Below are 21221 nucleotides of genomic sequence, written 5' to 3' on the forward strand. Positions count from 1 at the left end.
AGCCGACATCCTTTTGGAGAGTGCAGCTAGCTTTCCATCCCCTGTGTTAACCCTCCTCCCTCCACCCTGTTTGTCTTCTGCTCCCGGGCAGCGTGCTCGACTCGGTCTCTCCCTCCTCTCTCGTTTCCTCCTCCCACCGTCCCTCCCTCCTCTTCTCTCTCACAACTACGACGCACCTCCCTCCATAATGTTTAGTTTATAGCCCTCATCCCCCCCTTCTGTCTTGCTCTCTCCTTTTCCCTCTCCCTCCTGTTTCTCTCTCTCTCTCTGACCCCCCCTCCACCACTCATCTATACAGGGTGGCTCCTGGCATGGGGCCCACAGCTTCAGTGGAAACTTTACACACAGGAAAGAGCCTCTCATCAACACCCCCCCCCACCACCACCACACAGACATACACACACCATACGCCCGTGTTTGTGCATGTTTCAAAACTGCAGCCTACTACAAAAACAAAAACCCTGTTAGAATCACACAAAAGTAGTCAAGACAAATTATTGTACAGGAAAAAACCTAATAAATTAATTAAACTGCAAAACAAATTCATAGGAACCATGAACACTACATACTATGCTCCCGCAGTCGACACAGACAAGCAGTCTGCCACAAGTGGAAGTGAACAGAAAACAGACAGGCAGACAAACGGACAGAAAGACAGACATGCATTTTTCTCCTTCTTGTCTTTTTTCTCTTTCAAAAAGAGGACATTACATAATTCTCCAAACACTTCCTCTCTAAGCCGAGAGTAGCCTGGCGTATTAACACACACACACACACACACACACACACACACACACACACACACTTGACATATCCAAGCAGACAGGCAGCCTGTTCGGGCTGTCTGCATCACAGTCGCTATGACAACGGCGGGAGAGCAATCCGCAAAAACAGCCACTAGGGAGAGAGGGAGAGAGGGAGAGAGAGAGAGAGAGAGAGAGAGAGTGAGAGAGAGCGAGAGAGAGAGAGAGAGAGAGAGAGAGAGAGAGAGAGAGAGAGAGAGAGAGAGAGAGAGAGAGAGAGAGAGAGAGAGAGAGCTAATAGAGAGCTCATGTGTGCAGCTGTACCAACTCCACGCCGTCCATGTGGGCCCTTTCCCTCAGCGTTTCCTTTACCTGCCCAATTCAGACACACACTTACTCTAAACAAAATTTGCCAAAAACAGCGATAGCCTGTTTTGTCAGAAAACGCTGCCTTCTCCCTTTCTTTGTGACGTGTCCTTGACCTTGGCTAAAAGAAAGTCACCGGTAAGGAAAATTAGAAAAAAATAAAACAACAAACCAAGCCAAAGCTGCGAGTGTATCTGATGCTGGACAATGTGACTATGATTAAAATTTTCATATCAGGCAATACAGATTTTTATCACAATATATGCAAATCAATACTTCTGTCAAACTTAAAGGGATATTTCAACTCCTGAATAAACAATGCATAGATCAGTCGGCTCTAAATTAATATAATTCTTCACTGCCGGAATACACACAAAAAAAAAAAAGCCAAATAATAAAAACAGCACAGACAACAGACAACGACAGGTCGTGTATTCACAGTATTTTTTTGGTTTTCAGGTGTATTTTCTTCTCTTCATCTTTAAAAATGAATAACAAAGCAAATCAACGAAATGATGTTCTTTACTTTTCCCAATATGACCTAAATGTAGCAGAAACCAGCAGCCAGCAAAGTAAATAAGGAAGCAAGTGACCAAAACACATAAAAAAAAAACCAGGAAAAAAAATTCACATGAACCACACCACCACCGAAATGTTGTGATAACTGTTAAGTTACAGCTATCTAAATACGCCACACCTACAGTATAAGTGTTTTTAGTTTTATTTATTTTTTGCTGGAGAGCGTTCTTGCTGTGAGTTTTAAAAAGAAGTTTTGAACACAATCAATTGTCATGATGTCAAAAACCAGGAAAATAAGGCAGGAGGAACTAATTATTGTTTAAGGATGAGAGGAACTCTGCTGTGGTCACCACTGAAAGATACTGAGCTGGTTTTATTTTAAAACCAAAAGAGTGCATTCAGTAGAGTGCAGATCTCCACCCGGCGTGTCTGCGGGCATGTGGGTGGTGAACAGGAACTGCAGGGCACGCCGTTTGTCATGCTGGCAGAAGAGCTGCCCAGAGTATCGCCACCATAAGTGATAAGTTAGCTGACAAAGGCATTTCAGCAGCTTGTCGGCATTGCTGAATGTTTTCAAATGACCACAATGTCTGTCTGAATACAAGCCACACATGTCTTACCTTGGGATGTATTAAATCTGGACAGGAACAATTACAAAAGACAAGCGATGTAAAATGTCAATTTCAAAGTGAAAATGTCAACAGAAGAATCTGCCGACTAATGTGTTCCAGCAAGACATGACTGTATCCGCATATGAATCTGTGGCAAAAATCCCATAGTGAAGCAGCTGTTGATAATCTTAGGCCCCTACTAGCTGGTTAAGAGGAGTGAGGAGTTAGCACTCAGCTGTGGTATAAAAGGTTTTTTCAAATGTTTTGAATCACCGCAACCACGACAGGGCCTTGATCATACAGTCCTAAGTATGCACCAAAAAATATCTGGCTGATAGATCCAGTAGTGGGTGAGATTAGCTGTGGGCAGATACACACAACTTGACGCATGAACCAGAAGTGAGGTCACTTTTAAATTCCATGTGCACGGATATCAGCAGACATTGTACTTGTGCCACACTTTCCAGGGGAATATATATCTCATGAAATGGCACCGCGCCTGGATCAATCCATACGTAATTGCATATTTAGTGTAAGTAGCCTCATAAAAAACATTCATCAATAAAATACTTGTAATAATGTCACTTCAAAACATTTGTAATGCAAAACTCCACCTACGTTGTAATTTTATTTACAGTACGGTGACCAGACGTGACCGTTGTCCCCGGCATGTTCCCCTGATCTGATGCTGAGCTGGAGCTGTTCTCAGAAATATCCCCGGATCCTCCCGCTACTGAGGACACTGGTATCACCACAAGCAGTCTTGTGATTTGTGATTTTTATCTCAAGACTACAAGAATTATATTCTGCTTGTAAATGAGGGTATATCACTTGAAGAGCTTGTGTGACGGGAAGTGTAAAGTGAAGGTGAGCTGTATCCCTGTGGCCACTGAGATGCTGGTGGGGGAAACTCAAGTTACTTGCTTTCTTCTGTTAAACAAATTGCAAGTGCTTCAGTGGAGCACAGATCCTTAATTTACAGGCTTCAGACAAGTAAAAAAAAAAAAAAAAGTGAACTGGGCATGGTCCCAAAGTTGGTGGGAAATTAGCTGTGCTAGCAACTCTGGCGCTAATGGACGCTCCCTTGTAACTCTGGTGTTATGTTCATTTGTGCTACCTTGTCAAGAATTTCCTGTCATAGCACAAATTGAAAGTCACACCTACCTGACCTTTTTTCAACGACACTTCAAATTCTGATCACTTAGAGAAAATTAAACAATGAAATCATGTCAGCTATGGATTTATATAGGTGGTAAAATCTGATAAGACAATTTAGACTGTCAAAATATACTTTCTATAGTCGGGTTTGTACTGGCAGCAGTTTCTGATAATGACACCTTTCATGTGGGTGTATGGAATGGAACACTAATTAATATTATTAGGTGCACCTCTTTTTGCCATGCTGTTTTGTGTCAAAATGGCTGCTGTAGAAAAGTGCTATTGTGATTTGCGTGTGCATTATCCATAGTAGGGCGATACTGGTATTCTAGTAGTAACACATATTAGTGATTTCAATGCAACTTGGATACAACTACTTTATTTCTCCCATGAATTATTAAGGCGACGTATCATTTCTGTCAATTTCTGGAATGTGTACTGTGAGTATTTATGAGCAAACCACCCGCCCCTGGATTTGCTCCCGAAAATCTAGTCACGTTTAATTTCCAGTGAGCTGTTGTGGTGTCATTTTCATGTGTGTGACTCTCCTTTTTTTAACCTGACTAGTCATTTAGTCTGAACTAGCCTGGTTGTAGACGGATGCAGGCTTAAGAAGGACCATATCAGCGGTTCTGTATGTTTAGTGTAATATCTACAAAATGTTTTATCCAGTTATTGGTTTCCTTTCATTCCACTACGATACAAAAACGAAGTTTCAGAGATTTCAAACTTTCTTCACTCTGGTATTCGATCACCATAATAAAGTCGCCCACATTTGTTTTCCTAAAAGCAGCAGCACTGTTGTATTTTGATGACTTGAAATTGAACAGGCTCTCCACTGAAAAATAGTCCCCAGGGAAACGTTTGCTCTATCAGATCTGTCGTTTATAACTGGCAAAGACTTTGTTCACCACGGAGGCAGAACATTATGAGGTTGGTGTTTCGACCAAAAATTCAAATTTGAAAATCGAGGGATTTTGATTATATGTTGTGAAATCTTCAGTACTCCACATGATTTGCAAAAAAATATTTCTACTTTGGATCTGCGGCTGTCTGTGCCTGGAAAGCATCTTACAGTCAACGGAAAATCTCTCTCTATTTTTTCCAGGCTCATACCAACTGGTTTGCTTACCAAACAAGTGTAATGAAGTGGTAAAGCAATGGCGTGGTAAATACTCTATTAATGTTCCAAAATATTTTGCGTACGTGTTTAACGAAGATCAGGACTCGTCGGTCTCTCCAGGGACCTTTGTTGCCAGCCACTTAAGATCCCCCGAGGGCTCTCTTTGCTGCCTTCTGTGCGGCAGTCATTAAGTATCCATTAAAAAACTCAATGACTCCTGAACTGTCAACAAATCCAAAATAAAAATGTGATCCCAAACTTGCCATTCTTCAGAAAACCAAAAAAATGACAGTTATGAGGCTTGAAAAGAGCATAATCACTGCGTTCATTTTCTGACTGCTATGGCTTTTCACAGAGGGAAGATTTCCAAGGCATTATCAGTGAAGATATTTTAGCTGAGCTTAAAGCCACTAACTCCTCAAAACTTGCCTGACAAAAATCACACTATGACTGACCCAAATCTGCCCAATATCTTCAGGGGAAAGTTTTTTTTTTCTTTTTTTTCTTTTTTTTTTTGCTATTTTCGCTACTCTGCACTCATCTCATGAGTTCCAGTGCATTGCGTGGTACACTGAAGTGAACAGTCTGTGACAGCAGAGAGGAGGGTAAACATCTGCTGATCTTTTCTCCTCGCCACAGTCCACAATGTCTGCTAGAGGAGACTGGAAGACAGAGAGAGAGAAGGAGAGAGGAGGAGGAGAAGAGAGCGCAGGGGGTGAGAAAATAGCAGGAGATATATGGTCTGACGGGGGAAAAGACTAAGGTGAGGAGGGGGAATGCAGGAGGGAGAGACTGAAAGGTGAAGAGGAAGCCAGGAAGAGAGGAGAAAAGAGAAAAAGAGGTAGTGTCAGCACAACAGAGAGAGAGAGAGACTCAAGACTCAGAGGCTCAGAGATGCAGAGGATTAGGTAGGGTTGGTACCGAGTACCATATCAGCACCAGTTCATAATTGGTCAAAATAAAATGCCATCACTGAAGTACATGAACAACATCTGTTTATACTCTGTCCATCGCAATCAAGGCAAAGAGGCTATAAAAGTGCGGATGAGCACAGAGCAGACAGATTTTAAAAGACGTTGCGTGCAAAGAGGCAACAGCAGCAATCTCAAAAAACATGTGCACGTCCAGCATGGCGTTAATTCTAAGCAGTGCAGCATGTTTGACTGCTTGAGTCAAGTTTCAGCTGGATGTGACTCCTTAAAATGCTGGCTCAGCCTCATGGTAGCATGCCATATCAGGATGAACAAGTCCAACTGTGTGACCTTAGAGGAAACAAACGAACTATCAAGACAGCTTTATGCCCACTGGAAGATTTTCAGTGGACTAACAACATAGTAATTAGAGGTGGGGCAATAAATCGACAACGCAATATATCGTGACGCACTTGTGCACTTGTCGCTATTTGACTTTTCAACTTTATTTGCACAGATACACATTTGAGTTCCTATGAGGCGTATTCGTCCACTGCCTTTAGGTATTTTAACTGGAAGTGGTCTGTCATGTTCATGTTACAGTCACTGTGATTAAACTGTGATTAAAACACTGAAAAACATGATTGACACCTGCTTACGGGAAAATTATTTAGCCTTCTATGATGTCTTTCTTCTCTTCAGGTCCAGATCTCATGATGTATCATGGCTGATTACCTTACAATGTAACGCAGAATCATCTGTATCATGATACCATCATTATCCTGGGTAAAATATTGTTATAGTATCATATCACCAGTTATGATACGATCACACGCCCACAGGCAACCAGGTCAGTTTGTGTAAACCTTTGTGTTAGGGATGTCAAGGCCTAAATACAACTGTGTGACAGTGTATGGTTGTATGAGCATCCATCAACACCGAATATCAAACTGTATTTATTTGCCCTCTGAAATATTTGTCTGACAACATATTCTTGGTTGCCTGCCCCACCAATTTATCCTTTATCTGCAAATTATTGGGGAAATTATTGGTGCCAGCTACTGACTTATTTGTATTGAGGAACAGTTTAATTTCTCTAGAATTTCATTCAAGAGAAGCACTCATGATTAAAAAAAAAACATACAAGTGATTATTTTAACTTTCTGTTTTACTCTGACCACTTTCAATCAATTTTTTACCCTCAAGTATGCCATCTAAACAACTTAATACTTAACACAAGAAAAAACATCTTTTCATACCAGGATCCCTGGGGCAAAATTGCTTCATACGGGGGTCAGCATGGGGATCCAAAAGATGAAAAAGTTTGAAAATCCCTGGTCTAGTAGCAGTGAACCCCACAATATCACGCAGCTTTCTCCATGCGGTCTTGCACAAATTGAGATTGCTGATGCTAAATCTGTTTGAGATTCCTCTCCAGTTGTTTGCTAATAGGTGTCTCTTTTTATAGTCCTTGCTCACCTGACAACAAGCGAGAACCAGTTATATATAAAAATGTATTCTGGCTCATAACATTTTTCCAGTGGCGCAGATGATTATGGCTATCAAAGCGCTAATACCTTCCTACTTTCCATTGACTAAAACCCCTAAGCCTGATTCTTATGATGTCCAAAAAAACCCACAACAACAAAAACATCAAAAATCAGAAATGTATCAAAAGTTAGCAGGAATTACTAAGGCACACATAAGCATTACACAGGATCACTGGCACACAATCACACTGCTGTATCAGTGGAGTAGTGTATCACTGGGATACTCATCCAGTAACACAATATATTGTTACTGGTTTTGATAAAACACTAACAATAGCCAACCCTGGTGCTAGGTAGATGGGACAGACACCGAGTGTGGTTTTGGAAACGGCAGCTGGTGTGTTTCCTTGGTTGTGATTGTTATCGGTGCTATTCTGGGAGCCATTCAGGAAGTGATGTCCTGACAGACCACTGATGGAGTCTTCAGCACAACCTAACATGACTCAACTCAACATGAATTAAACCAAGCAGAGGGGTATAAAATTAGGAGACAGTAGCCATAGGGAAACGGGGAGAAAATTCAAGCAGGGAGAGAGAAAGAGAAAGCGAAAGAAACAGGAATGAGTTGGTGTCCAAGTGACCGCTACAGCTGCATGCATGGTCGGCCTTCTGTTGTTTATAGTTTACTGTGTTAGCTTTTCCAGTGGTCCAAAACATTGGGTTTATTTTGATGCAGTGTTATTTAAGCAGTGCAGCACTTGCTTACTACAGAGGATGTAAATGCTTAGACAGTTAAATGTGTTTTGTCTCGCAGGTCAGTATTGATCTTCCACTTGAATTTCTGAAATTTGGGCACCCCTTGTCTCTGCCTTACCCTCAACTTTCTCTGCCATGTGGGTTGATAATCATCATATCATAGGAGGGTGTGGGAGACTCAACAGTAGCAGTGCCTGATGGACAGTGATGACTATCCTCCATGGGACCATAACGCTTTGCATTTTCCATATTAGATTCTGGCTAGCCTCAAGCTGCTCAAGTACATGATGAAGCTTCCTTCCTACCCCAGTTCCCTCTACTCCAGAGGGAAAATGGGAAAATTCAGGATGTGTGTGATGGGAAGAATTTGGGGTGTGGGCACTGACCCAGCAGCAGCCCGAACCAAACCGACCAGCATCACTTAAATCAACAAAAGGGGCCAGCATTTCCAAAACACTAATCATTCATCTCTTCTTACCTGCCATTTCCCCCTTCAGTCTGGTTTTCTTCTCCTACCACGTTTTCACACCAAAGACGAGAGAAACGGAGGCGGTTCACTCAATGGCTACTTACGTCATCATTTCAGGAAAAAATAAGCACGCTTTGGTGCGGAAACTTGATTGGATTGGATTTTTTCTTCTACCAATAAGGTGCATAAGGCTGACTTGGCGTGGCGTGTTTAACTGTTCTGTTCTGTACATGTTTTCAAAATACAATTACTAAGACATTCTGCATGCATTTTGATGACGTAGGACTATGATGTTTGAATGGTCAAGTTTTCTGCAAAGCTGTTTTCTGTGTCACGTATGAAAGGGAGACGTTAACTTTTCCAAATAAAGCGCGATATGAATACAGCAAATGCTGTTACTTAAGTTATATAAAGTAACAGACGTATGTCCACACTATGAAGAGCTAACGTTGGCTTCATACAAGAGGTCCAATGTGGGCAGCCGTTAACTTACAGAGGAGATCACCTCGCATTCACTTTGACCCGACCTCTTCCCTTAGCCTGAACCCTCACCACAATCCACTCTCTCAAGCATAAATTGGCTTCAGGTATAGTTTCAGCCAATCACCTGGTAGTATTCCTACATCCCACCCATTGCTGCAGCACCAAAGGATTTCCAGGTGGCGATCAGCTGGTGCAAATCAGCGAGCAGACAGTGGCACAGCGGCGTGGCTGCTGGCAGCATGAGCAGAGTCCCTCTCTCATACCGTCCTGCTCTGTCCTCCCTCCATCTTTTCCTCTGCAGTATTATCAGATAATGTGTTTTTTCTGCACTGCAGCCACAGTGGCACAATTACCCTGGCTGCTGCACTAATGGCTATTGATGCAGCTGAGCCCCCCACGACCCCCCTCCCCCCACCAACACACGCACACACACTTGCACACACAAACATTCATAAAAAATTCATGACACTGGCTCAATAGGAAGGTGCGGGGGGTCTGGCCAGCCCTAGAAAGAACAACAAATGTCATCTAACAAAGAGGGGAAACAGGCTGATGATACAAAGCATGCAATACGACACACACACACACACCCATACAGTAGTATGAGCAGTCATCAGGTAATGCTAAAATGTGCCTGTTTCCTGAGACTAGAGGGATATTTGTATGTCTGTCTGTCTGTGTATATCTGTGAGTGGAGTTTTCTATGTGTGTGTGTGTGTGTGTGTGTGTGTGTGTTGCTGGAGTCTGTGCGGTAGGTAATTCCCTCTTAGAGAGGGATTTCTCTCTGCCACCGACCTGCGCTGAGAGAGCTTTAGAGCGCTAAGCCTGCTGGATGAGACTTACTGAACCAGGATCACCTGGGACAGGGAGGGAGAGATGGAGGGAGGGACAAGAGAGGGGGGCAAAGAAGAAGAGCGGTGCTGGGTTGGGATGGTGGAAAGGAAAGTAAAGAGGGAAGATTACGGAGAAGAAGAATGAAAGGTCGAATGGGGGTAGGAAAGGAGGGGTGAGAAGGAGAGAGAGAAGATGGAGCAGAAAGGAAAACAAGAAAAGGAATCCAGCTGGGATGTAGCCAAGGCTGCTGAGCAAAGGAGAGCCGGGGACGTGGAGGGGAGAAGGGTAAGGACACGGGAGGGACACTGGCTATTATGTGGGTGGGTGCAAGAATATGATTTTTCAGGGAGTTACTTTTTTGGGATTTAAGGTTTATTGGACACACAAGCCTGATCCATTTCTAATTCACCCTGACTGACACTGATTTCAGTCAGACCTGCCGGTAACAAAGAAGGTCACTGGTTTGGTTCCTAGCACCAACACGAGGGACGCGGGCCAACTGAAAACTGGCAGTCAAAAAGGAGGTGATATTTCATCGGTGCACAACCACTGCCAAAGTTCTCTTTAGCAATCTACTTCATGCCTGAAACCTGTTGGTCAAGGAGCTTGGAAATGTGGCCAGTCCCGATTTCCAGTCCTTGGTAAAAAGGGACCGGATAAATTTCACTTTCTCAGAGAGCATTACTCTTAACATCAAATTTGCCGTGTGGATTATTCGAGAGCATTCTATAAACCTGTCCCGTTCAAAAGGAAGACACGTCTGCAAATGATGCTGTAATTTTCTCTGATTATTTATTGAGTGAGAATCAGTTGGTGGTGATGGATTCCTTGTTAAATCTTATACATCACAAACAATGGCGAGCAGGGGGACGAAGAGGAAGGTAAAAGAAAGGAGAGCAAAATGGAGAAGGTTGTGTTAAAAAAAAATGCTACACAATTACTATTGTTTTTATGAGACAGCTTGAAACATTTAACCCTGCATTCCCCTGCTACTACATCTACGTTTCCGAGCTGCTACCGTACCGAACAGAAGTGCTCTCAGTGAGAGACCTTCAGGGTGTTTTCACACCTAGTTTGTTTAGAGCCGCTAAACTCTGGAGTGGTTTCTCCCTCGGCCTGGTTAATTTGGGCATCTGCGTTCAAGTGTGGACCAAAACAAAATTGTTCTTTGTGTGTGTGTGTCTCACCTTGCCAGGGGAAAACAATACTCAAGTAAAACATCAACAAATAAAGTTTTCTTTTGTCCACAGCCACGATGGCTGGTGAATTCCAAAATCCACTTGCCACTTCCATAGTTTAGCGACCAAACTGGCTTTTGGAATAGAAAAGTATCTCTAAATGACGGCTGCTTACCTGCCAAAAGGGGGGTGAGTAGAAAAGCCAAATTCTCAGGCCACAGCCAAAATTTCCTGACACGGTTTGGATGGTGGCAACATTTGATGTCCCGCCAGGAATAGCGGTGTAAGCTAACTGTGGCTAACTGTCATTTCACACTGTAGTGCTGCCACTCAACTGTAAACACACACAACAAACAGGCTTACACACACACACCTTATGTGAACACGTGCTGTGCATCATTTAGACACACAGAAACGTTCACATTGAACCAGACATTTTGAAAGTGTGACTCATGTCAACTGTCTGCATCCCCTGCCTCAGAGTACACTGTGAGTGTGTGTGTATGCGCACATGCAGAACTTCAGGTCATCAATACCTGGATTTTATGCAACTGGTGATAAAGGCAAAGCCACGGAGGCAGTGGCACTATGGAATACAAAAGTAAATAGAAATAGAACCGGATCCCGAGTTAATGAATGATTACCAAAGTTGCAGGAGGAGTTAAAAGAAACAGCAGAATGACGAGCACTTACATGCGGCACTGTTTAATTTAGCATCTTGGTGTGTGTGGCATTTTTCATATAAAGTCATCATGTCAAGTGTTAAGTTTACATGATGAAACAGATGTCAGTTCATGATATCGAGTCATTACTTTTGGGGCAAGTATCACTCATATCCCATAATAACCCAACATATACTCACATAGGCGCAAACAAGTGGTCTAGGTGTTTTTCTGGAAAAACTACACTCTCACTCTCTCTCTCTCTCTCTCAAACACACACACACACACACACACACAAACACACACAACCACACTATCACACTTGGAGACACTCACAGTCAAGTGTAGTTGAGGAAGAACCCAGTGGGCCTAGGCGCCTCTGAAAACAACTTCATCCATATTTAACTGTTACTCTGTGTGTGTGTGTGTGTGTGTGTGTGTGTGTGTGTGTGTGTGTGTGTGTGTGTGTGTGTACATGTCTTGTCCCTTCTCACTGGGAGTGGTGAAGAAACATAGATGTTTTGCCACCATTCGAGCATCAATTATGTAAAATGCGAGCTGCCACACAGATGCTTCTCTAATGCGGCACTGCCTCTACAGCCCCAAAGACTGAGCTAACAACCCAATCTTCAGTTCCAGTGAAGCCGGATCAAAAACCTATCACCACCAAACAAGCCAAAATAAAAGTAGAGCTATTTGTGCTTTGAGTGTTTCCCACAGGTTGTCAGTTTACTCTAAACTCTCTCAGTCTAGTGCAAGCAAATGGCTGCTGCCACATTAGCAGACTATTAAACGTCCATCTGATTATCAAGAGTATGTTTCAAAGTGTCTCTCCATTTAGTTGGTATCGGCGCAGACGTAGCACAGATGCACTCTGTCATAAGTGCAATGAATTATGGTAATTGTAGTTCATTCACACACTTACAGGGCTCAGCAGCATTAAATGTCGACCGAAAAATAATCTGCGAGAATTGCCAGCCTCTGAACTGAATCCAAAACAAAAACGTACGACTAGGCCCTCTAAGCACTAACTTTGTTTGGAACGTGCTTCTTTCTCATGCTGAGGTGTTCGTATAAAGACTGGCAGCTAAGTAACACTTTAATGAGCATAAAATAAAGTGAAGAGGAAATCCGACTTGAATCCCAAAACTGCCTGGGAAACTCTGAACAGGGAAACCGAAGTGGTAACGCTCTTCAACGAATACCACTAAGGTGAGCGAGGCACCGAACCCTGAACAGTGAGACTGTGGTGGTACTGGGCAGCTGCCACGGCTGAATATGTGTAAATGTAAAAATCACCAAGCATGGATAAATATGGGTTAGAAAACACAGACCTTGATTGTTGGCCAATAATGGATACAGGCCTACTTAAAAATCACACACTATTAAGGTTAGCAGGCTACAGAAACAAATGTAAAGCTAAAAAAAAATTAGGTTTATGTCTGAGTAGGAGAGAGAGACTATTACTGGAGTTTCAAATAAAAAAAATATAAGTTAAATCAAGTTTCAGGCAAACGAAGCTTTACAACTGAAATTGAGGCTTGCCTCGCTCAAACACCCTGTGGAGGGAAAACTGCTCTCTCGCTATTCACGGGTCTGCGCTGAACATGTGTGTGTTCCTGTAGAACATGTGAACAAGTGTGGGTGGAAGGGAATGTGGTCATAGCTGCCCCAAATCAAAAACATCCAGTGTGTGTGTGTGTGTGTGTATGTGTGTGAGTGTGTGTGTGTGTGTGTGTGTGTGTGTGTGTAGCGGAGCAGGGATGTGGGGGGAGAATAAGCAGAGGGAGGAATATAAGAGTGCTGAAAGTGAGAATAAAGTGAGCTGTAATGGCAGAGAGACGGAGACATTGAAGTTATTGCGTCTGAGTCGCAGCCCGCATGCCTGAATGATATCACGGCTGCAGATCTACGTCACAATCTCTACGTGTTTGGTTTTGCGTTTGTATGTGTGTCAGCTCCGTGCCAGCTCACTGGTTTAAATATAGTGCCTGGGCAACAGTCCCAGCTGACATTAACAATGCCATACCCACCACGACCATCTACATTATATTAGCACTGTGCTAACGCTGAGAGCAGAGAAGTGGCGAACAGAGGGAGGGAGGGAGGAGAGGAGAGGAAGGGAGGGAAGAGGGAAGGCCTCGGATTCATGAAAACTCAGCCGCCCACACTCCGGCCCCTGCTGCCAAGAGTTGAGCAGGACAACAGTGAGTGTGTGTGCAAAACGTGTGTGTGTGTGTGTGTGTGTGTGTGTGTGTGAGACATTCCTTGGCGAGGTGGATGCCAAGGAACGAGGAGAACCGAAGACAGACTGTGCCCTGAGCTACTGTGTTTTAGTGGAACTAACGAGCCCCTCGCTGTGGATGTCAGTCTCCCAGCTGCAAACTTGTTACCGATTAGGCAATCAGATCTGACTGGAAGTTTTGGAGGTTACAGACCCATTCCTGTAACTGAAAGGTCAGGGGTTTGATCGCAGCAGCAGCAGCAGCTCGTGTGTTTCCATCAAAGTGTTACCAAAACACGTGCCTGCTCGCTCAGAAGCTACTCTGGTTAGGAACATCAGATAAATGCCTGAACTGTGAATAAGGGTGACCGGTGACACGTTACGCTGCTGTTCAGACCAGACCGCCCTCTCCAGCCTGGAGTCCCAGCAGTGCTCCTTTTATTGAATAAAGCTATGACAACAAAGTACTGGTTAAGGACACCTTTCCACGGCGTAAACAAGATGAAAAACTTAGCAAGAAAATTCCGGAAATAGACGAATGAATGAATGAAAACACTGCTAACTCCTAACCTCAGAGTTCAGAAGGGATCCAGTCATTAGTTTGCAAAACACCGGATAATACAGATCTAACTAATGTTAGCTGGATGTTACATAAATGTTTCTTTGTTTAAAGATTATTTTTTTGCATTTCTGCTTTATTTGACAGCCACAGTATGGAGAGACAGGAAAGGCAGGAGAGAGAGAGAGGATGACTTGCAGCAAAGGGCCTGAGGACAGATTTGAACCCAGGACACTGCGATCAGGCACGTGCTCTTATCCGGTGTGCCACCAGGGCGCCCTACGTAAATGTTTCTGTGCACCTGTGTCTCTGCAGCAGCATAAAATAGATATATGAACAGAAATTATTTTTAATATGAAGCATAGTATAATAACAAAATCGAGATACAAAAACGAAGCTATAATGAGGAATGTAGATAAATATATGTACAAAGGTCACTAGCAAATAGCTTAATGAGCAATGTGCACTGGGGGGGAAAAAATAGAAAAATGACTCAGACTTGGTTAGACTTGGTTTACATAAACCAAAATTGCTGAAGGTTTTGGCAACAAAATTTTGACTAAAACCAACAAAGTTTAAATGAGTAAAACATAACAAAATACACTGAAACTAAACCAATATTGGCTATCAACATTAAGTTGTGTCAAGGCTGGAATGGTATATCTTTGCAGAGGATGTGGAGGGGGTGGGGTTGTTTTTGTTTCTGGTGAGTCCAGAGTTGAAGGGGGCAGGGGGAATCAACTTTAATTGCAATTAACACTGATTTAAAAAAAAAAAAAAAAAAAAGCTGTTAGAGATCATGGATTCATGAGGCCATTTCATTGTTCTGTGGTGTATTTCTCTTATTTTGGTGGATAACTGGTCAAATGTAAACACTGTTATTTCCAGTGTAGCTACAATAAAAGATTGATAACAGAAAATGTTTTCAGCAACAGTAGCCTCAGTAAACCGAAATGCAAAACAGCCTCAAAACATTTTTCACTTTTTCTCGACTGGAGAAACTCTTGCTCTGCTGTCACTATCACGACTTCTTTCTCCATGTATAACCAACACACTGACAACCTTTCTGTGCAGCTTGTGTAGAAGCTGCACAGAAGAAATGTAGAAGGTCACTGACTGAAGTAGAGGTAGATAAGGCAGGTTGAAGAAAGTTTTTAAAAAACAGAGTGGATTTTTCCACTAAGAATCTGTTTTACTCTCTGACTGGTGTTCCAGTGGTTGAAAGGTCCAGTCCACTTGTTAGGGACAACCAGGAGATTCCACCTCATGCTGAGCTGTTGCACTGCTCTTTCTTGTCCAAAAAAAAGAGTAAAACTTGAAGGGAGGGTGGAAGCATAGCTGTCTTAATCAATCCAACACCAAGAACATCTTATACTGAGGTATACTTCTAGGTAACGCCTGACAGACCTTTCAGTGGACTGATGCTGCCCTAGCCTTTCACACGTAATAGACACATACTTGAAAAATAATGTGCAGTTAGTCAGATAAACTCCTGATTGTTACAGAAAAGTATAGCTTGGGGTGGGGGGCTCCATTTAAAACGCAAGATGTTCATTTAAAGTGGTAGAAAATCAACACATGACCCACTAATCAACAATGATCTCAATCTAAATATACCACATTAGTAAGACTCTACCACTGCTGCTTTTGTTTTGTTTTTCCCTGTAAGTGTGTGTACAACACATTAATTCATTTTAATAGGTTATGTGATTTTTTGAAAGCAAACTTTAAGTATGCACACTCCCAGATACCCAGCCAGTGCTGAGGACTCCTTGATATTAAATGTGAGGTGTGTGTGTGTGTGTGTGTGTGTGCACGCGCAATAGACAGAGAGACGAAGACACGCCTTAAAATACACCTGACAGAACTGTAATTACAGACATTTAACCTGTAACTTGAAGGCTGTCTGTTGACTTCTCAACCATGCTATTACCATTACTTTAATACAGTGATTCTCAATCTAGGGTGCGGGGACCCCCAGCGGTCCTTGAGGGTGAGCCAGCGGGTCACCCTCAGAGAAAGGAGGAACATTTAAATTTCATCATAACTTCATTGACTTGAAGTTAGCCCAATGAGAGAATGCATAAGAATGACTCTTCTGTAATACATTTCACATTCTTCACTGTTAATCTGCCACTCTACACTATAGACAGTTATGGGATAACTAAATCTTATCAGATATGTATCCGCTTGGGGGTCCTTGACACCAAAATGATTTAGAACCACTGTCTTAGTATATAGTTTGGTGAACAATTCATCTACAGCACTGACAGCTCCAATAATGCATCGATATTTAAATATGGATAGCCCCAGTTGTGCCTGAACCCTGAATTTAGGCCACTGTTAGACACATGGTAAATGTAAGCAGAAGAGAATGGTGTTTAATGAGAGACAATACAGCAGAAAGTCACAAGTTTGATTTGTGCATGTATTCATGTTATCTTCACCAAAACCCTGAACCTGTAGCCTACCTGCTCCAGGGGAACCGCTCCTAACCTCTGACCCCAATTCTGACCTGCTGAATTCTTATGGATACCTGTCTCTTATGAGTCAAGATAAACATGTATGCAAAAGAACAAATCCCTATTACTATAAAACCGTATAACTGAGGTAAAAAGAACCACGCTAAGAAGAGGACATCCTGAGTCTCCTATTCATTCCTATTCAAAGCAAATTCATTACATGACTCCTGGCTACTCTTTTTCTTGTTCTGATATTTGCTAAAACTTGCCCCAAAGCGATGAGAACGCTGCTGTCGAAGAAACGGTGGGAAAGACACAACGGAATTCCAGTATCTCCGTCTTCGTTCTCACTAATAGTTAGCCTATAAACACACTTTCCATAATTATAGCCTTGCCCCTGCCTCGATGTGGGTGTGTCTGAGAACGATTAGACCACAGCACAGGGAACCGGGTGCGTTTGACACTCAAGAAAGTTTCAGTGAGGCAATTATGAGATCAAGATCTGTGAGAGTTACTGAAAAAAAGCGCAAACATGTTCTATTACCCATACCTAGATGATTGATAGATAAATAAAGATGTTGAAACGTAGGCAAAGCACACGTCTAAATCATGGCCTGCTGGAAATGCTGCACTTATGAGCCACATTAATAAATCCTATCACTGTCTGTCAGGCTATGTTTTAATACAAAATGATCACAACATGGTCCAAACATTAACATTAAAACAATGCAGATCAAAGAATTGAAAATGTATCATTTGAAAAAAATTACAGCTACACTGTAACTACATACAATTAGATGACACCATTTCAAATCAATGAAAATATTTTTTTCAAACTTAGCAAGACACTGTCTGCTTTATTTGAAGATATGAGAGATATGCAAACTTAACTTCAGCTCCTAGATTGACATTAGAAGCTACCAATAGTGAGATGCATGCAAAAGGTCAAAGCAATTAAGTCATTCACTTACTGGTCATTTAATTTTAAGCTTACTTCTGATATCATGTCACATGCCATGTATAATATGCACCTGAATCAGGAGATGGGAATGTCTGCCCTCATGCATATGTACAGCTGAAATTGTAGTCAGCCTTACTGTGAAACTAGACAGCACACCTTTCCAACACAGAACAATTCAAAGAATACTTTGCAACATAACCCCTGCAGATCAGGGCTCTCAGGTGTTTGTGCATGCATATGTGCATATGGTGTAGTTACATCAACAGTATAGCTGGCTTTCCTAGAATGCCTGCTTCTGCAGTGACTACATACAGCCATCTAGCTGCAGCTCTGCTCTTCTGAGAAAAGAAGGGAGAGAGACACAGAGACTTTTCTCTCAGTTCCTTTAATCCTCTCTACAACTCAAGCATCCACAATACCTACCACTTACGATGTAGAATAAAAAGGGGTATTGACACTCAGCTCAGGGTATTTCAGCTTTTGAATGGCATGTTTGCTGATGAGGCATCACCATCAGTGACTGGGAGATGAGGAGCAGAGCAGGACAGAGCAGAGAGGTGCCGCTGTGTCTTTAAGCTGTAATCCCTACATTCTCAGAGCATTTGTTGCCGACCATCTAATGGGCGGTAAGGTTTAATGTCCACAAGGACCGCTGGGAGGTCCTGCACTATTAAAATCAGTGCCACTCTCTCAAGCTCTAGCTGGTCTGGCCCGCATAGCTTTTAAATAACCACTGAGATTGTCTCGGAGATTGCGGAGCATCAAAGACATTCTCATTTGGCATTTCAAAGTGGGGGGAAGACAGGTCTCAATGCTGCAACAAAAAGGATAACAATGTCGACATCCCCGACATGTCGTCACTGGTCATTAATAAGGAGACAGAGGCTTGTCCATATGGAGAGAGTGCCGACAGAGACAGGCTGTCAGCAGTCTCCATCTCCCTCACCTATATGATATCAAAGCCAAACACAGCAGTGTCACACTTTCAGACTAACCTAGACTCGCTCTGTGCAAAGCAAACCAAGATCCAACTCAGACAGTCACAGGAAACCCAATAACAATCCTGCATATATCCCACACTCCCTTTTCCAACAATAAATCATGCTAATGTTTTTTTTTTTTTTTTCCTGAGGACTTCAAGTGTATCTGCAATACTAAGTGGTAGCCGAAGTTTACAGTGACTTGGCATCACTTCAGTATTCAAATAGGGGCTTATAGTTTTGCTGTGATATTCATACAGTCCCATTACAGAATTTGTCATAGGATTATAACAGCCTAGTCATCTTTAGGTCGATCTATTGACCGAAAGAGCGTGCCTCTAAAAGTCGCAAATCAAAAAAAACCTAACATCTGACAATCTGACAGCCACCGAGGTAAATTTCAATTCAGGCTATTTGAAGCGAGAAGGTGATCGCGATGATAGATGTCTGCAACATCGAGACGACTGGCTGTTGATTTTGGCACAATGTTAGAGGTTACTGGGCAGGCTGCTGCTGAGCGAGGAAGCAAATGTTGCAATGTTCAAGTCGCCTGCAGAAGACCGACGTACACCCAGAAACACACAGCGCACCAAAGGAGAAGTTGCAAAACAAAAAAAGGCCACGCGCAAGAAGTTAGTTAAAAGTTGTCAGACTGGAAAGCGAACAAACAACTGGCTTAAAAAACTTTTCAGTCTTCCTTTAGACATGCAAAAGCAGAGCTGGGTAGATCTTGAGAAAGATCAAATATCAGCTTGTCATTTCCCAAAATGTAAGCAGTAGCACTGGAGGCTGTTTTCCCCCCCGAGGGAGGGAGGGGGGAGGGACGGGGGGTTCCTTTGTAAACACAGGCGGCTGGTTGGCACCCTGTTTTGAAAAAGTGAAGTGTGTTTCGACGGCAATTGCCAGCGCTCGGTGAATATGTTTTGAACAACTTCTCACAGCAGGGGACGATCAGGGAAGAGTGTAACGTTAGTGTGGAGCTGACGGGGCGACGCTTTAGGGGGGCAGAGGGATATTAGAGGGGAAGGGGAACAGGATGGGGGTCACATTAGACTTGCGGAGCTCAGACTGGGCTGTGTTATGGGAGGTGTTGGGGTGAGGGGGTTGTCTGAGGACTGTCTTGGCCGTGACTGAGAGCTTGCCCTTACCGCTATGAGCGTGCTATTCCTCTGCTCGGCGGAGGAGGCTGAGTCCGGGTCCTGCTGCTTGCTCTGCTGCTTGCTGCTGGCCGACTTCTTGGCCCTCTGCTCCAGGCTCCGCTGGTACAGGCTGACCGTCTCCCTCCGCTCTATCTCCAGCTGCTCGGCGTGGGCTTGCTGGTATCTGTTCTCGCAGTTGACGTGGTGTCTCCGGCAGCCCTCTATCCGCTGCCTCAGTCTCTCCACCACCGTGCTGTGCTTAGGTATGCCCACGGCGCCGGGAACCACGCTCCCGGCCGGGTTCATGCCGCTGTTGTTGATGCAAATACTGCCGTTGGGTCCGGCAGCGGGGGAGGCGAAGTCCCCCATCATTGAGCCGAGTGGCGGCTATTTTGGAAGAACTTTTCCCACGTCGGGCTCACCTCCGCCTCCTCCTCCTCCTCCACCTCTACCACCTAGTGTCCTGTCCCTCTGTGTCCTCCCTGGAGAAGAGTCCCAGCCGGGCAGTGGACACGGGCACGGCCGACAAAGCAGCCACAAACTGAGCAACAACTGGGGAGTTTAAAGGGCTGTGGGTGGAGGAGTCATACGGGAAGAAGGGATAGCTGGTGGCCGTTTCTTCTTGCCCCCTTCCGAGGCTCCCGACCACTCGGTGCTGTTTCCAAACACACCGCTCCTGAACACACAGTAACACCCGACTTGGCTGTAGTGAGAGCCGAGCAAGACAAGCGTGGTTAGTTAGCGACTAAAAATCAACAATAAACCCGCTGCCACGCTTGTAGCGACAACTCGGCACAAAACATGAAGGCAGGCAGTAAAATGTTAGCAGTCCACGGTCATATACACACAAACAGTGCCGCTAAGGAGCGGCGGCAGCAGCCCACTACTCGCCGTTGCTTTATCGTGTTGTCCTTTGAGAAAAAGTTTTGCTGCCTGAACCGAACGGGCTCCGGAGTTTCCCAGTGAACTTGCATCTCATATGGTTTTGGTTTGAAAGAAATCCCGCGGAAGGCGCTGTTAAGTTGGTGAGACAGGCACAGGCGCCCTCGGTTGTCCGGTAGGCAGGTAGTTAGGGAGCCTTGACGGCGCAAGACGCGTTTGGGGAAGCAGTGGAGGAAGTCTCTAGTCACCGGCTGCCGCCTGCCACCATCACAATAATCAGGTCCGCTTCTCCACCATGCCAGCGGAGTGATATCAGGACAGGAGTTGAGTAGAAACCAGCTAGATGCTGTGAGGAGCCCGGTGACGGACACCCGGAAAACCCGGAGTGGAGTCCGCAGCGGAGCTGGCTGCTCCCCCTCCGACCTGGATCAGCAGCAGCCAGGCAGAGGAGAGCTTCAGTCTAAACTCCCTGCGCTCGCTGTCAGAAAAAGTGAGCCTTTGTGTCAATAAAAGCTGTCTGTACAGAGGATTTACTTTTTGTCATTAGGACTGACAATAAAAGGGACACAGTAAATAAAAAAGACGTAGATAATGGTTTACAATAACCTCCACAAATAGTTAAAATAAGCAAACACTCATTATTACAGCCTTAGTGGCAAAAAGTAGAGCTTTGCACCTCTGTGGGTAATCATTGGTTATGAGACAATGGGA

General features: G+C 43.8%; 1 protein-coding gene across 2 annotated transcripts in view; it reads right to left on the minus strand.

Annotated features, from left to right (window-relative positions):
- Positions 1-20817, minus strand: part of maml3 (mastermind-like transcriptional coactivator 3) — a 128158-nt gene extending 107341 nt beyond the window's left edge. For both annotated transcript variants that reach the window (XM_030059287.1, XM_030059280.1), the window contains exon 1: positions 19638-20817. In XM_030059287.1, the coding sequence (XP_029915147.1) occupies positions 19638-20000 (363 nt within the window). In that variant the 5' untranslated portion in view covers positions 20001-20817. The remainder of the gene's footprint in view (positions 1-19637) is intronic.
- Positions 20818-21221: the final 404 nt, after the last annotated feature.

This window comes from Myripristis murdjan, chromosome 1 (genome assembly GCF_902150065.1).
Source record: "Myripristis murdjan chromosome 1, fMyrMur1.1, whole genome shotgun sequence".
Taxonomy (NCBI): Eukaryota; Metazoa; Chordata; class Actinopteri; order Holocentriformes; family Holocentridae; genus Myripristis; species Myripristis murdjan.